Here is a 15,376-nt window from a genome sequence, read left to right as displayed (position 1 = left end):
ATACCTGGCGTCCAGTGGTTACTCACCTGTCCAGGCTCCAGCAGTAACTTCATGTTTCCTCCCTCAGTTGCACGGCTCCTACTATGATCAGGCAGAGCGATTCAAGAGCACTCTGTATGATCATTAATGTAGTGAAGGGGTCTCTTGACCCCCCCCCCCCCCCCGGCTTCAGGGAAGGGTCGAAACTGTAACTGTAACACTTAAAGGGGTTGTCTCACCTCAAACACTGGTAGCATGTCGCTAGGATATGCCACTAATGTCAGATAGGTCGGGGTCCCACCTATCTCTAGTGAACAACTGTGAACCGCGCATGTGCGGCCGCCCTCCATTCATTTCTGCCGAAAATGTCTCGGCTAGTTCCGTCAGTTCCTTAGAAATGAATGGAGGGCGGCCTCCTTCTCTTTAGGAATCAGACATTGGTGGCACATGACACTAATGTTACTAATGTTTGAGGTGAGACTACCCTTTTACAGTGGCAGGCCTGGGGCTGCACTACTGAGAGATTCGATGACATGGCCTCTTCTGATCTCTGTCAGGTGCAGCATCCTTGTGGGGGATACAAAGTCAGTAATTATTAAATATTGAATGCGTGGTCGTATTATCTCAGTGGTGCAGCCTCAGGTCCAGGCTTATTCTCTTATAAAACTTAATACATTTTTGATTGATTGGCAGACCTCTGTGATCAGGCACTATAGAAAATAAAGGGCTCTGAGGATACGAACAGATGGTCCACCTGCCCCATGCGGCCAAAACTCTGTCCACAGGTGGTGGGCAATGGCTGAATGTAATAAGCCATTTATACCAGGTGCCCACTGCATGTGGGCAGAATTGCGGCCTTGTGCGGCAGTCAGACCGTGTGTTCTCACCCTTAAGCCAAGTTCACACGGGTGTATTATGGGCGCATTTTGGACGAGTAGACTGTGAGTTTACGGATCAAAATTTATAATATCATAGGCATCTATGACGCTGTGATTTGGCTCAGTTAAACCCACGGTCAGGCTGGTTTACACATCTGAAATATGGATGCATAATGCAGCTACCCATGTGAGGACCTGGCCTCAACATATAGATCCTTTAACTACTACCACCACCATCTTCTATACCCACCTGCAGCTGAGTTTTAAGGTCTTCTCTCTGGGCCAGCAGAGCCTCCTTCTCATTCTGCAGCTGCTGAAGTTCTGCCGTCAGAGCCGCACTTTGGTCCCGTAATAAACTTAGCTCCTGGGTTCTGGATGTCTGAATCTAAATTGTAAAAAGAAAAGGTCTGCAATGGATTCCAACAGCATTAATATTCGGGAGATCGTTTAAGCAGAAGCAACATAGGAGTGCGTGGCACATGCAAGGTGTGCAAGGGTCACCCATGCAAACGGTCTGGTGGTGATTAGGTGCAGGATACGTGGGGGGGAGGTGAACAATTTAATTAGAATCATGGGATTGAACTGAGGGATCATCAGACATGACATGATTGAGAGGATTTGGGTCGGTCTCCACCGGACTGATGATCTGGTACAAAGTGAAGGATGTTATACCTGCTCCAAGGCCGCTAGGTTGGTACGCAGGGCATCGTTCTCTGACAAAATGTTGTCAACCTGCTCCTGGCTCTCCGCACTTTGCCACGCTACCTATACCCAGGAAGGCAGCAGCAGACGGAGGCAGAGGCAAGCAGAAGACAGGAGAAGAGCAGGAAAGAGGAGAGTTCAGTGACAGAAACATAAGTCGGCACTCAGCATCACCCAGTCAGTGCCCCACGTACCTGCTCCTGTAGTCCTTGAAGGGACTTCCCATGGTCTTGTTTCAAGCTCTGGATCTGCTCCTTCAGATCAGCACAGACCTGTAGAGACACACATCCATAGAAGACTCTTCGAGATGTTAGGAAGCAACCCACAGCAGCCACTGGGAATATTGAGAGTTGTACTTTCCTAGCAGCTGGAGAGCCACAGGTTGTAGATCCCCTCCTTCCAGGAGATATGGATGGTATAAAACGCAGAGACGAGGGAAGAACAGGACTTTAACCAGACTGGTCCGACCTGGCTCAGACATCTGGTGGATGCGGTGACACGACCAATGGAGTGATGGTAAAACAGTTTGACAACGTGTTTCGGGGGTCAGGGGCACCTTTTTTCAAGTCTGAAGGGGTTAAACAGGCTGTCTGGTTCCAGCTATGATCTGCATGGAACAAGTCACCAGTGAATCCGGATAATGCTGGAACCAGACGGCCAGTTTAACCCCTTCAGACTTGAAAAAAGGTGCCCCTGACCCCCGAAACACGTTGTCAAACTGTTTTACCAAGTCTGAAGGGGTTAAACAGGCTGTCTGGTTCCAGCTATGATCTGCATGGAACAAGTCACCAGTGAATCCGGATAATGCTGGAACCAGACGGCCAGTTTAACCCCTTCAGACTTGAAAAAGGAGCCCCATAGCTCCAAAATGCGTTGACAAATAGTTTTATCAGCCGCAGGAATGTTATCATCACTCCGTTGGTCATATCACTGCGCCTACCAGACGTCTGAGCCAGGTCGGACCAGTCCGGTCAAATTCCTGTTCTCTCCTGGTGACTCTCTATTGCTCCTACCGGTTGCCTAGTGTTTGTGGAGGGGACCAACTCCAGCACTCCCGTTTGCCTTTACTAGAGTCGTGCGTAATTTCGCACAATAACTGATGAGCATTATTCTTTCCCACCTTGGAACCCGATCACTTGACATACTGACCCTATGATCACCTCCGTCTTTCTTTGCCATTACTGGCATAGAGGAGCCCGGCACAGGACCTCATCATCATGGGGTACCCTCTATTCCTATGAACCCCATAGAAGCCTCAAGGACTCTCTCTATGGTATGTATGTTCCTTACATACACGTGGTCACAACATGCTTTATCAACTCAGTACCTCTATTATACACAGAGAAGGCAGAGATGGTTTCTTACTGTCCTCGCCTTCCTCATCGAGCGCTTTGTATATGGGTCATGTGGCAATGCCACTCAATACTGCAATCCAAGGGACTGCAGTTGTCAGTAGACCCAGATCAGCAAGCCTGGCGCTACCATAAGGCAGACCAAGCGGCTGCCTTAGGGCGCACCCAGCGCAGAGAAGGGGTGGGCGGAAAATATTGAACCTTTTTTTAAATAAATCAAAACACTTCACTGCAGCAACGCTGGCCGTGCGTGTGTGCGGCCCCAGCGGCAGCTCACTCACAGAGCAGCACGCGAGTGAGCACGGCCGTTCACGGGGTCAGGGGGTGTGACTGGAGTGGCTCGCGGCGGCGGGCAGCAGCAGGGACTGGAGGGAGCTGGTGGTGACTCATGCTGTGAGTCACACACAGCCAGACTGCCGACTGGAGTGGTAGGTGACCGCCAGTGGCAGTGCCATGGAGAGGGAGAAATGTGACACAATAGGGGTCATGGGGGTGATGTAAAAAGGAGGGGGTGATGTGTGCCATGGAGGGGGAGAAATGTGAAATGGGGGGGGGGGGGGAGAGAAGAAATGTGACATGGGAGCTGATGTGACATAGGGGGGTGATTTGACATGGAGGGAGCGAAATGTGAAATGGGGGGCATGATGGCTGACATGGGGGCATGATGGCTGACATGGGGGTCTGATCTGAGGTCTGATTAACATTGGGGGTCTGATTGCTGGTCTGACCTGAGGTGTAATGGAAAATATAGTTTTTTCCTATTATCCTCCTCTAAAACCTAGGTGCGTCTTATGGGCCGGTGCGTCTTATAGGGCGGAAAATACGGTCCTCAAACCAGCGATTGTCTGAAGCAGAGAGAAGATACCAGGACCACACAGAGGAGAAGCCAGCTGCTGCAGACGGGATCATGGCCCGGTGAGCTGCGACGGGGGGTGGGGGGGCACCAAAATGTAGCTTCGCTTGTGTTGGCAAAAATCCTTGCACCGGCCCTGCAGATCAGCTCTACAGAGGCTGCAATTCCCTGTCACTGAGGCTAATACGTCAGAACTACGCCTGCTCTTTACCTGGTAAATGGACCGGACTGGAACTGGTTAAATGCTCGGAGGCAGAACATATTCATGTTCCTGAAATATGCAAGAATTTCAAAAATGACCCTTAGAGAAGGATCAGCCCTCGCTTACCTGCTGAGCGGCATTCAGGTCCTGCTGCAACTTCTGGTTCCGTAAGGCGGAAGCTTTCAGTTCTTCCTCTTTCCTCTGCTGGATTTCCTCTATTTTCGTTCTGGGTTGGAGACAGTAACGTTACATCACAGAACATGATCAGAACCTCCCCTGCCCCGACCTGCGGATAATCGGCTTACCTGCTGTCGTTGTACAGGGCTTCCTTGTCTGTTTGGAGACGTAGATAGCTGTTCGGGAAGAGGGGGGAAAGGTTTTATGTATACCCCTTTAAGCTTTAGGATATGCCATCAATGTCAGATAGGTGCGGGCCCCACCTCTGGGTCCTGCTCCTTACTACGGCAGTCATGTATACATGGCCTCCCTTCATCCGATTCTACGGGACTGGCGAAAATAGCTAAGTGAGCAGAAGCACGGACACCCTCTATTTACCACTATGGGAGTTATGAAAATTGATGAGCGCTGACTCGGCTATTTCCAGCAGTCCCATAGCGGAGAATGGAGAGGTGGCCGTGCATGCACAGTGCGCTCTCCATTCACCGCTATGAATGAAGGGCATGCTGCGCATGTGCAGTGCTCTCTCCTTTTGGGGACCCGTTCTGGAGATAGGAACAGATCCCAGAGGTGGGACCCTCACCTATCAGGCACTGATGACACAAGTCTAGTAATATGCCATTATGTCCTGAGATGGGAATACCCCGTAAACAGCACTGCGCGGTCTACATACATCGCAGCGTCCTGCAGCCCTGACTCTCGGTGAGGAGGGTGGGCAAGATGGCGTTCGGTGAAAGAGCCCTGTATATGCCATTGGCCCCCATTACCCCAGCGGAGGCCAAGGGTGTCTTTTTTCCTCATAGCTTACAGAGGGCCTCTGCCCGACATATCCCACTCTATGGCTATACAGTTTCTCCTGCACCCATCAGTCACTTACCTGTCATGTTTCTTCTTTAACTTTTCAGATATCTGTCACAGAAAAATTAAAATCAAGATTAGCGGACAGGATAATAGAAAAAATTCCAATAATTTGGGACTACTGCACCGGACTGCCAGAAATGCTGAACCACTGGCTGTGCATGTGTTTATCACACTGACCCCCAAAACAATAGGAAGATGGCACCACATAATCTAATGAGGAAACCAGTGCAGATGAGAATACTAGACTATGAGGTATGGCACCGCTCGGCGGCCATGTGCTGTTCATGCGCATGTCACCAGTGACGCCGCAGCAGTCATACAACGCATCAGTATTTATATGGGCAATGGAAACGGGACATGGTGAACAGATGAGTGTTTTTATGTCGGAATACCCCTTTAAAACCACCTTTCTAATACGATGTAGATCCCCTCCAGCCACTAAACCAGCTCTGACCGGTCAAGGTATGAATTCCACAAGATCTCAGAAGTGTCCTGAGGCATCTGATGCTAAGACGTAAGCAGCAGATGCATTAAGTTGTGAGCTGTGGCCTCTAAGGAACGGACTTGTTTTTCCAGCACATTGCACAAGGGGGCAGCATGGGTGCGTTGGGTGCAGTCTGCAGCCCCATACACAGCAAGCCGCCATGTCCTATGTGATCTGCCACCTATCGTCGCTAGCAGGAGCTTGCTCGGTAATTGGCGGACTGGACCAGACGGGCTGAGCCCTCAATGAACTTTGGGCAACTGTGACCCTATCACTTATTGCTCTTCGATCACTTTTGGTAGGTAGTAACCACCCAGAATTAAAGGGATTTTCCAGTTATGTAAATAAAGCTTAGTCATTGCATAATGAACAAAAATCTGGAACTTTCAAAGGGGTTTTCCAAGATTTTGATACTGATCGCTTATCCTCAGGACAGGTAATCAGTATCTGATCAGAAGGGGTCCGATTTCGGCGAGTGCTGCGGCCTCGTCCTACGCCAGTGACGTCATGTTAATCAGTCACGTGGCCTAGGCGCAGCTCAGTTACATTCAAGTGGATGAGCTGCAATACCAAGCACAGCCACTATACAATGTATGGCGCTGCGGGCACCACAGCCTTCTCAAACAGCTGACCAGTGGGGGTCCTGGGTGTCGGACCCTCGCCAATCAGATACTAATGACCTATCGTGAGCGCAGGTGATCAGTGTTAAACACTCAGAAAACCCCTTTAAGACAAGCCAGTGACACTTTTCACAGCTGGGACTTTGCTACAACTGCACCCGGCACATCTATCTTTTGCAAGCTAAATACAGCAGAAGTAGGGATGAGCGAATCCACTTCGGATAAAACATCCGAAGTCGATTCGCAAAAAAATTTGGTTTCAATACTGTACGGAGCTCCGTATAGTATTAGAATGTATTGGCTCCGATGAGCCGAAGGTACCACTTGGAACCGAACCAGAGTTCGGGAAATGTTTTGTTACAGTAGAAATCAATTAAAAAAGTTATTACGCGAAGTCTCGCGAAGTAATAACTTCGGCTCATCTGAGCCAATACATTCTAATACTGTACGGAGCGATGTTTCATCCGAAGTCGATTCGCTCATCTCTAATCAGATGCACAAAAATATCAATTTTCTGATAATTTGCTACAATGTATCAGTGCAGGTATAAATGTGTCAGTCTGCAGTCCAGACTGGAGGGTCTAGACTAGGTCTGGCATTCAACAGTAGTAGTAACCCCTCCGCTGTGGCAAGTACTAGGTCTGTAAGGGTCATGAGACTGTTCCCATTCACTGACAGCAAGCAGAAATCCTGCAAATGGTGGAAATCTGAAACCTAAAATTAGAAAGCTGCAGACCTTTTAATCTGCGGCGATTGCATAACCACCTTCATACCTTGGTGTTTTCTTCTTGATGCCTGGAGATCTCCCCCTGTATAGGAATATCAGATGCCAAAGTGAAAATGAAATTCAAGCAACAGAAAACATAAGTCCTGTGCATAGGAGTTGGCACTGCCCGTAGCTACCAACTAGATCGGTTAACTTACTGACTGCAGAAACTTTTTATACACGAGGGCCTATATTTTAATTAAGAGGCCCTCATGCATCTGCCTAGTACCACAATGGATCTCCACACTCTATGGAGGACCAGTGCACTCACCATATGGAGTACCAAAGTGCTGGTGGTGCACCCTGCAGACCCACTGCCGGAGAAGACAGATGCCAGTCTCTGACTCTAGGGCACGGGCTACATGCATGCAGCAGGGATTGTCACCAGGTATAATATGCAGGGGAGACACCCAAATAAGAATGATCAAAGCCTCTCTGAGAAGCAGCCAGAATTACTATGGCACCGCCGCGCCTTGGCACTGACCTGGAGGGTGTTTATCTTGTCTCTCAGCAGTTTGTTCTCTTCCGTCTGGGTCGCCAGTTTCAGCGTTACACCTGAAGAAATAGAGGTTAAAAACAGAATAGTAAAAGAGCTGGATATAAACAGCTCCATCGCTGCAGGTCCCGGGTCTCCCATGAACATCCATCATATGTACAGCACTATGGAATGAATGGCGCTTTAATAATAAATAATAATAATAATAACATCCAGTTTGACATCAGGTAACGTGACTGCTGCAGCCAGGGTCCGGGTCACGTGACGCATAGGTAACACGTCACCGCTGCAGCCAGGCATAGGCTGCAGCAGGGCTGCGATCGAGCTGGAACCCAGCAGCAGGGATCAGGTAAGTATGATTACTATAGCGGGTCTGTAGAAAAGGTCCCCAGGGGTAAACAACCCTATAAAGGTGGACATACACATTTGATGAATGTCGTCCAACCATCTAACGCAGGGATCAGCAACCTTCGGCACTCCAGCTCCTGTGAAACTACAACTCTCAGCACGCACACTTGTATTTGTAACTCCCACAGAAGTGAAAGGAGGATTCTGGGAGTTGTAGTTTCAGAACAGCTGGGGTGCCGGAGGTTGCTGATCCCTGATCTAACGTATGTGGTGATGAAGGATTGGGCAATTGGATTTCAACATGCCCAATCCTTCATTCTCACTGGAAATAAGCAGCCACCAGGAGTCTCCCCTCTCCCGACAACACACACGCTTGGACAAGATGAGATACATGTGCATTGGGGTGGGGTGGTGACCAATCATTTTACCCAAACCTACGGGATGCTGTCTTTCATTATCCAATAATATAACGGGGATTACATTAGATTCCGGAAGCTATCCTCTGTATACTAGAAACATAACCCTGTAGCGCAGGGGTCACCTCGGGCACTCCAGCTTTTGCAAAAGTACAACTCCCAGCATGCTCTATTCACTTCTACGTGAGTTCTAAGGACAGCTTAGCAAGTTGGCATACTGGGAGTTGCAGTTTGACGACAGCTGGAGCGCGGGAGGCTGCTGATCTCCGCTGCAGTGTCATGTATACTGCGGGGCTGACTCATGCTGCCCACTCACCCTGCAGATTGTCGTCTCTCAGCTCCCAGCTCCCAGCCTGCTCGCCATCCTGTAAGAGATGACAGGTGCCTTAGAGCAATGACTAGATATAAAAGCCGCTATTACTGACACCAGCTATCTGTAGATCACCTGCTGTACGAGGGCCTGTCCATCTGTCTGTGCATCCTGGGCCTCGCTCTCTGGGCCTGTACGTGAGGGGCGGACACTACTGGCCTGTGTTTCTTGGCTCCTCAGCGACGCTATTTCCTTCTCGTGTCGTTCTTGAAGAGCTGAAAGGCACAGATCGACACATGAACCCACCGAGTGGAGAGGACATGGCAGGTTCTGTATGTTTGTGGGAAAGCTGGCTGTCATCCCATGTGGCTGCTTGGCCATTCACCTTCCCTAGACACGTGAATGTGACCTTATTCAGCATTGCTATGGGGGAAGGGGCTGTAGCAAAGTATAAGTAGGTAGGGTCACTATTCAGTAGTCAGGGAAAGCTGGGTGATAATCTCCATAGAAGCTCTCAAGTACCTAAGGCCTCATGCACACAAACATATTTTCATTCCGTGTCCGTTCCGGGTTTTTTGCGGACCGTATACGGAACCATTCATTTCAATGGGTCCGCAAAGAAAAAAAAAAAAAAACGGGAGGTACTCCGTGTGCATTCCGTTTCCGTATTTCCGTTCCGCAAACAAATAGAGCATGTCCTATTATTGTCTGCATTACGGACAAGGATAGGACTGTTCTACTAGGGGCCAGCTGTTCCGTTCCGCAAAATACGGAATGCACATGGATGTCATCTGTATTTTTTTTGCGGATCCGTTTTTGCGTGCATGAGGCCTAAGAGGGTAACAGACTGGACCCCAAATATACAACAATGTACGATATAACTAAACGGGACCGTACACATGCCGGCTGAACCTGGCCATCCATCTAAGGCTGGGTTCACACCTGAGCGTTTTACAGCGCGTTCCCACGCGCTGTAAAACGCTCAACAAGGAGAAACCAATGATTCCCTATGGGAATGGTTCACACCTGGGCGTTTTACAGCGCGTACGAACGCGCTGTAAAACGCCCGACGCTCAAAAAAGTACATGAGCGACTTTGGGGCGTTTTGACGCGTGTTTGTGGCCATAGGACACTGTAGTCAATCACACAAACGCGCGTCAAACGCGCGTTTACTATTACAAAAAATGCGCATAAAAATGCGCGACAAAAACGCGCGTAAAACGCGCGTTTGCGCAACGCTCAGGTGTGAACCCAGCCTAATATATGGAAAGTATATGCTCTCCCCCTATGATAGATAGAATCGGGCATGCTGCATTTCAATATGACCGATCCAATGTCCTTCAGTGGTTTACTTCTGTCTCCCAATTGAGAAGACATGCACGCTCAGCCGAACTGAGCGTGCATGTGTATGGGGAGGACATCTACTGAAGGTGTAGGGACTTACAGCCAATAGTCCTCTGAAGTGCAGTGTTCTCAGCCTGAAGTCTTCTCAGCTCGCCTTCCTCGGCCACGGGGACGCCCTCCTGAGACGGAACGCCTTCCTTCAGCTGCCCGTTTTCGGTTTCCAGTTGCTCAATTTGGGAACACAGCTGTGAACAATGACATGAGTGAGCAGAGGGAACAGAGGAGGAGCCCCCCCCCCGGACCCTCTGCTCTTCCGGCGTACCTTGGATAGCTCCTGCATCAACGTGCTGTTCTGCAGCCTGAAGTCGTCCTCCTGACTGTGGAGCTTTCCTTGGAGCATCTCATTCTCGCCCAGCAATGCTTCCACCTCCTGCAGAAACAGCAAGCAAAGAAGTCACACTTGGCCACCACTGACTGCCATGCTGCCAACTGCAAACCCTCGGCACCTTGTGCCATTCTTGTGCCTGGGCCCTGTGGCCCCCGAGCTTCTCACGTGTTTCATCACACGCAAGTCCTTTTACCTCATCCCATATTTTATATCTATGGGCGCTGATCAGTCAGCAGCTATTTCTTCCTGTCCCCTTCCCTCCATACACATGCACACTCAGCTTAGCCAAGCATGCACGTGCTCTCAGTAAGGGGAGGAGAATAAGCTGCTCACAGACTCCATTGGCAGCAGCTCCTGAAAGAACAAAGGATTGGGCATGCTGAAATTCAACTGCTCGACCTTCCTTTCGACTGCCATCGGGGAAGAGTCAGGACACCCCAAACACACTAGATCGGAGTTCAGCAACCTTCGGCGCTCCAGCTGTTGTGAAGCTACAGTTCCCAGCATGCTCCATTCATTTCTATGACAGTTCTTAGAAGAGCAGAGCAAGTATGCATGCTGGGAGTTGTAGTTTCACAACAGCTGGAGTGTCAGAGGTTGCCTAGCCCCGCACTAGACGGTCGGCGGGTTCGGTCGACATTCACCTATCATGTATGGCCACCCTTAGAGCAGGCGCTAATCAACGACTAGTCTTACATCATGCACAGGGGACAGAGGGTGGCCTGGAGGAGGTCTACGTGACACAGGATGATGGAGATCCACAGTTGTCACATAGATTGCTGCAAGCACCCAAACAAGAGGAAGGAAATGCCATATTCATGGTTCTCGGAGCTCCCACCGTACCTGGGCTTTCTTGCTTTTACTGAGGGCCTGTGAAAGAAAAGAAAAAAACAGCAGCAAATGTGAACTGAGACAAAACAGCAAGACTGGCGACGTACACAAGACAGTCACACCCAGCCTGCACTGTGCTATGGATCAAGGGGCTGTTCCTTTAGGCTCCATTCAGACGTCCGCAAATGGGTCCGCATCCGTTACGCAATATCGGGAACGGGTGCGGACCCATTCATTCTTAATGGGGCAGAACGGGATGCGGAGAGCACACTATGTGCTCTCCGCATCCGCATTTCTGTAGTGCGGCCCCGAACTTCCGGGCCGCGGCTCCGCAAAAAAATAGAACATGTCCAGTAATTGGACCCCCAAACATGAGATACTAACACCTTAACCTGTGGATAGGATTATATATTGGGAGGACAGGTGACACTGATACACTGTGTTATGAAGGGACTGAGGGGGCGGAGCGTGACAACCAACAGAGAATCCCTGTGTCATGCTCCGCCCCTGCACTGGGTATAACACAATACTAAAACAAGTGCTTATCGACCAATCAGATTGGTTCTTTCATTCTCTAAGAGCCACAATCTGATAGGCTGCAATGGACGGCTGCCCCATTGTTTTATTCCACTGCACGCGTTGTCGCCCCCGGGGTGCAGCACCCACATTTACCGCACTGACCTTCTGCGCCTTCTGAAAATCTTTCTCCAGGGACACGTGTTTCTGACGGAGAGATGCAAGCTCTGTAAGAAAAAAATAATAATACACGTTATACAGAGCCACCCGGGACAGTAAAGGGGCCCCCCACCCAAACGAACATTTAACTTCTTCTCTGACATCATATCAGTGGAAACTCTGGAAGGAATAAGACAATGGTTGCTAGGGACAACTACAGGAAGTGCACCTTAGCAACCAATCTGTCAGACAGGACCCGGCCCGTGTTAGTAATCAGATTTTTATAAAAAAGGAAGGTGGAAAACCCCTTTAAGAGAGATGAAAAGTGCAGTGGAGAAGGAAATGGAAGCTGAGGTGATATTCGGGGATGGTGGGGGTTATACACTCACCCTGGTTGTTTTTGCGCAGGTTGTCAGACAGCTGGTAGTTCTGGGTCCGGAGCTCCAGGAGCTGAGCCTGTGATAGATGATATATGTGATTGGGGGGTTACACTCAGCCTCTCCTCATGTGGAAATGGCTGATAACAGGGAACAACAGACCGCACTCAACTGCGCAATAAAGCACAAGATGCAGGTTTTAGGTTTGTGGTCCCTTTAAGAAGGCGCTGACGTCATATACAGAGCACGGCGTCTGCTCCAGTCAAACGCAAACCTAGTGACCCTGCCGAGCAATGGAGGCAGAACTAATCGCATGACCGTGTGACCAGGCCTGCACCGCGGGATGCCGGGAGGAATGTAGAGAATGTACGAGGGAGAGCTGGGCGATCCCCTACAATCCTGGGTGATCCCCTACAATCCTGGGTGATCCCCTACGATCCTGGGTGATCCCCTACAATCCTGGGTGATCCCCTACAATCCTGGGCGACCCCCTACAATCCTGGGTGATCCCCTACGATCCTGGGTGATCCCCTACGATCCTGGGTGATCCCCTACGATCCTGGGTGATCCCCTACGATCCTGGGTGATCCCCTACGATCCTGGGTGATCCCCTACAATCCTGGGTGACCCCCTACAATCCTGGGTGATCCTCAGTGGCCCCCTACGATCCTCAGTGGCCCCCTACGATCCTCAGTGGCCCCCTACGATCCTCAGTGGCCCCCTACGATCCTCAGTGGCCCCCTATCATCCCGGGTGGCCCCCTATCATCCCGGGTGGCCCCCTATCATCCCGGATGGCCCCCTATCATCCCGGGTGGCCCCCTATCATCCAAGGTAACCACCTATAATACTGGGGGATAAGTTAACGGCGACAAATGATATTGCTGACAGGACCATACAATGCCATCTGGGTGTTAGGGGCACATCACCAGGACGACAGGGCATCAGTGACTGGCAAACAGCATTACACATAATGACATGGCATCTCCCCTCCAAAAGCCATCGCTCTACTCATTATGTCCAGACGGGTGCTTTACACTGACCTGACATCACTGACACATCTGTACGACATGTCTGACATCACTGGCAGGGTGCTGACACATGACATCACAGAAACCTTACACAGCCTGGTGATGGACACTGCACACCACTGGATGACAATGACTGGTAGCAGGACAGCTGGCTGCTCATCCTCCATTCATTTCACGTATGGCATCGCTGGCACACCTGGCAGCCACGTATGGCATTGCTGCTGGCACACCTGGCAGCCACTTATGGCATCACTGGCACACCTGGCAGCCATGTATGACATCGCTGGCACACCTGGCAGCCACGTATGGCATCGCTGGCACACCTGGCAGCCACGTATGGCATCGCTGGCACACCTGGCAGCCACTTATGGCATCACTGGCACACCTGGCAGCCATGTATGACATCACTGGCACACCTGGCAGCCATGTATGACATCACTGGCACACCTGGCAGCCATGTATGACATCACTGGCACACCTGGCAGCCAGGTATGACATCACTGGAAGCTTGCACAGCCTGGTGATGGGCACTGCACACCACTGGATGACAATGACTGGCAGCAGGACAGCTGGCTGCTCATCCTCCATTCATTTCATTGCGAGAGGAAAACCGACAGTATTATGGGCTGAAACACTGCACTACAACCTCCCCAACATGACGTCACCGTGTTGTTTCTCATGACGTCACACGTCAGCCGTCACCTGCCCAGGCCTCAGCGAAAACGTTACCTGCATCCGCTGAAAACTCGTCCTCAGACAGAGCCTGCGCCATCTTCCTGTCACCCTCCGTGGACACCGGCAGTGCACCCCCGCTTCCCTGTTCAATGGTATCGTCCACCCAGCACCATAGAGAGAACCCAAGAACAGACAGGAACTGGGCTCTACCAAGGAGGCTGCAGCGGCTGGGATAAACAGACAGAGAAGCGAACGCTCGCCACCTGCTGGCCATATATGACATTGCATGATGCGTTATTTCTTATGCTGCATTTGTGCGACATTATTGTAGCTGGAAATGTCTCCCATTCCTATACCTAGTGCTCCACAGAATGCACATATTTTATACATGACTATTACAGCTGTGGTCTCCATGACAAGAGGGTCCATATCTGATCACAATGTATATGATAGCGATATAGCCAAAGGCAGTAGTGGGGCTCCTGGGTATGGGCCCTTCGCTGTCCAGCACCTGGCAGCCCCCATTGCTGTGCCTAGGGGTTTCTAAAGGTTTGCCCACACACGACATATTTTGGTGCTGAAAATCCACACAAATCCTACGCAAAATCTATCTCTGTGGGGGTCCGACTCCCGGCAGCCCCTCCGCGCCGCTGTCTGATGAGGCGGCAGCTCGCTAGTGAGGGCTTTGTTCTCCTCAAAGCTTACCCAGCACAGCGCCCTCCATTGGATAGTGGATGTGGTTGGTATTACAGCTCAGCCTCATTCACTTGAATGCGACTAGGCCAATAAGCGTGACGTCACTGGCGCTGCTGATGAGCAGGGGTGCTGGGAGCCGGACCCCCAGCGATCAGATATTGGTTACCTAAAATATCGTACTCCCAGAGAACCCCTTTACATCTCATTTCTGTGGCAGCGTATTTGGCGGGTATGTGGACATATATGCGGAGAGTTCCCCCAATCTCATCCACATGCTGCGTGAAAAAAATCTGTATGAAAACTGTCCGAAAATTGATGGACAATGTGAGTTCCAGTTCTCTGGATTTCTGACGTCTGTGCCGCCCTCAGACAGGCAAAGAGCGAAATCCGAAGTGAAATCCGCGTGTCACACGTGTAATCCGCTGCAAAATCCGTGGTGGTTCCCATAGAGCTTCCAAATGCAGTAGTGAGGGGGCAAAATTCCCCTGATTATGTGGTGTTTGCTGACTGTCCATATCAATGACATCACATGCTTTACATAGAGTAGTTTAGCGGTAATATCCCTGCCATACTCCTGGTGGTCTAGAGTAGTTTAGTGGTAATATCCCTGCCATACTCCTGGTGGTCTAGAGTAGTTTAGCGGTTGTATCTCTGCCATACTCCTGGTGGTCTAGAGTAATTTAGCGGTTGTATCTCTTCCATACTCCTGGTGGTCTAGAGTAGTTTAGCGGTTGTATCTCTGCCATACTCCTGGTGGTCTAGAGTAATTTAGCGGTTGTATCTCTTCCATACTCCTGGTGGTCTAGAGTAGTTTAGCGGTTGTATCTCTTCCATACTCCTGGTGGTCTAGAGTAATTTAGCGGTTGTATCTCTTCCATACTCCTGGTGGTCTAGAGTAATTTAGCGGTTGTATCTC

The 15,376-nt window shown here is 50.3% G+C and overlaps 1 protein-coding gene across 1 annotated transcript in view; it reads right to left on the bottom strand.

The window, feature by feature from the left end:
- Positions 1-12,142, bottom strand: part of LOC122946868 (GRIP1-associated protein 1-like) — a 64,447-nt gene extending 52,305 nt beyond the window's left edge. Inside the window, exons 1-15 of the mRNA XM_044306733.1 lie at positions 12,072-12,142; positions 11,689-11,750; positions 11,020-11,046; positions 10,111-10,218; positions 9,889-10,033; positions 8,580-8,719; positions 8,451-8,499; positions 7,359-7,429; positions 6,882-6,917; positions 5,021-5,052; positions 4,272-4,319; positions 4,093-4,192; positions 1,754-1,831; positions 1,530-1,622; positions 1,108-1,242 (exon numbers count right to left, since the gene is read on the bottom strand). Coding sequence (XP_044162668.1) covers positions 1,108-1,242; positions 1,530-1,622; positions 1,754-1,831; positions 4,093-4,192; positions 4,272-4,319; positions 5,021-5,052; positions 6,882-6,917; positions 7,359-7,429; positions 8,451-8,499; positions 8,580-8,719; positions 9,889-10,033; positions 10,111-10,188 — 1,005 coding nt within the window. The 5' untranslated portion in view covers positions 10,189-10,218; positions 11,020-11,046; positions 11,689-11,750; positions 12,072-12,142. The remainder of the gene's footprint in view (positions 1-1,107; positions 1,243-1,529; positions 1,623-1,753; positions 1,832-4,092; positions 4,193-4,271; positions 4,320-5,020; positions 5,053-6,881; positions 6,918-7,358; positions 7,430-8,450; positions 8,500-8,579; positions 8,720-9,888; positions 10,034-10,110; positions 10,219-11,019; positions 11,047-11,688; positions 11,751-12,071) is intronic.
- Positions 12,143-15,376: the final 3,234 nt, after the last annotated feature.

Source organism: Bufo gargarizans, chromosome 9 (assembly GCF_014858855.1).
Source record: "Bufo gargarizans isolate SCDJY-AF-19 chromosome 9, ASM1485885v1, whole genome shotgun sequence".
NCBI classification, from domain to species: Eukaryota; Metazoa; Chordata; class Amphibia; order Anura; family Bufonidae; genus Bufo; species Bufo gargarizans.
The sequence above is the reverse complement of the archived record's forward strand: the minus strand, read 5'-3'. Positions and strand labels throughout refer to the sequence as shown.